Source organism: Nannospalax galili, unplaced genomic scaffold (genome assembly GCF_000622305.1).
Source record: "Nannospalax galili isolate Female #2095 unplaced genomic scaffold, S.galili_v1.0 scaffold591, whole genome shotgun sequence".
In the NCBI taxonomy this organism is placed as follows: Eukaryota; Metazoa; Chordata; class Mammalia; order Rodentia; family Spalacidae; genus Nannospalax; species Nannospalax galili.
Window position 1 is genome coordinate 1,827,870 of NW_008330926.1, and position 1,740 is coordinate 1,829,609.

The 1,740-nt window shown below is 53.3% G+C and overlaps 1 protein-coding gene across 1 annotated transcript in view; it reads left to right on the forward strand.

Moving 5' to 3' along the window:
- Sh2d2a (SH2 domain containing 2A) overlaps positions 1–1,114 on the forward strand; it is an 8,567-nt gene extending 7,453 nt beyond the window's left edge. The window contains exons 8-9 of the mRNA XM_017803338.2: positions 131–301; positions 771–1,114. Coding sequence (XP_017658827.2) covers positions 131–298 — 168 coding nt within the window. The 3' untranslated portion in view covers positions 299–301; positions 771–1,114. The remainder of the gene's footprint in view (positions 1–130; positions 302–770) is intronic.
- The last annotated feature ends 626 nt before the right edge of the window (positions 1,115–1,740 follow it).

Consider the following 1,740-nt stretch of genomic DNA (forward strand, 5'->3'; position numbering starts at 1 on the left):
GAGGGAGGGAGGGAGGGAGTCTAAATCCCTCCCTGAAGGCCTAAGTCTGTTAAAACCAGGGAATCTCCTGGAGACCACAGACCAGCCAAAGAGGCAGAGGGTGTGACCTTCTCTGTCCCTCTCTCTGCAGAAGCCAGGTGGTCTGCAGTCGCATTCTGAGAGCTCCCTGGCAGACCACGGACCCCTTCTCCCTGAGCAGTCCCCACATCCCTGGAGGCGCACCCTCCCCCACAACTTTTCTAGACAGCTGCTTCAGGACAGAGGACAGACATGGCTCCCCTTTGGGCCTCCTCAGTAGGTGGTGAGTCAGTACTTGGGGAGGATAGCTTGAGGCATCATCCAGAGACCTTCACACACACCTGGGTGTCCTTCTCAGTAAAGGCAGATGGAACAAACCACAGGTGAACAAACCTGGGAGGACCTCACTTTGCAAGGATGGAAAAGAGGCATCATTCCGCATGCCAACTCCAATCCATTGGTCTGAGCTGCCTAGAGCGTGGCATTGGAAAGGATGTTAAGGTCACAGCTAAACTCAGCAGAAAAGCGCACCATGACTGATTGGTGATGTCTGCTGTGGGTGCAGGAGGGAGGAAGAGCAGCAAGTGAAAACTTGCCTTTACCAATTCAGCCCAATTCCCTCCCAGTGAAGATAAGGAAACAAAGCCAGAGAGACAGTGACTAGGCCAAGGTCGAGTGTTAGGACCCAGGCTTCCTGACCCCCGTGCAGTGTTTCGTTCCTAACCCTGGCATCCTCTAACTCTCCTCCACAGGAAACACACCTGGCTGCTTTCCAGAGTTCTGCTGCACGGGGGCCTCCTCTGCATCCCAATTTTCCCTGTCCCCTTAACAAGTCTACCCTCCTACCCCAAAGAAGAGGAGCAAATGTGGGGCTTACTTCCTCTCAGGGACACACTGGCTCCCTCCTGAGGGTCCCCAAGAATTCAATGCTCAGTACTTGGCATCCTCTAAGACCATAACGACATGTTCTAGGATAGCCCTGCTGGCTCCCATGCCCTCGTTTTTCTTCCTAAAGAAAGTGGACGCTAGCAGACATTGGCCTTCTGAGCTTTGCACCTGGGCCCTGGGCCCTGATCCAAAGCTGCTGTTGTCTCAAGGATCGTTTGGTGAGAACAGATGTTTAAACCTCTTTGTTGATTATTGTCTGGCTAATAAATCATCCCAACAACCTTCCTCCACAGGGATCCAAATCTTCCCAGTGCCAACAACCTCAATCTCTCCCCCCATCACCCACTGTGGTTCAGAGGGGTCTAGGAGTTCAAAGACACTTGGGCAAGGGTTATAGATCTGTCAGCTGAACGCTGGGAGATACCAGGGGAACAGGCTCCTTCCTTAGGCTGAGGTATACTGAATGGGCAAGCCAGGTAGGTGCACAGGAGTGACTGTCATTCAGAGGTGCCTATAAAGAAAGAGTGCCGATGGCAAGGAGCAGCCAAGCACAAGACTTGGGAGGAAGGTGCCTTATGAGTTTATGAGTGAGCCCCCAGAGGAGACAGACTCCTGAATGGCTCCCTGACACTCTTGGGCCTTATTACCCTCCTGGGCTTGGGTCCTTGCTTCACTCAGGAACCCAACTCCTCTCCTGCCCTCCTCTGATATTTCCTCCATTCTCTGTCCAGACTCACTTCAGGACTGGCTTCCAGTCCCCCAGAACAAAGCCCTACTGGGGGGGATGCGTCTGGCCAGGGAAAATTCTTCCCTGGGTCCTACTTTGGTCTCACA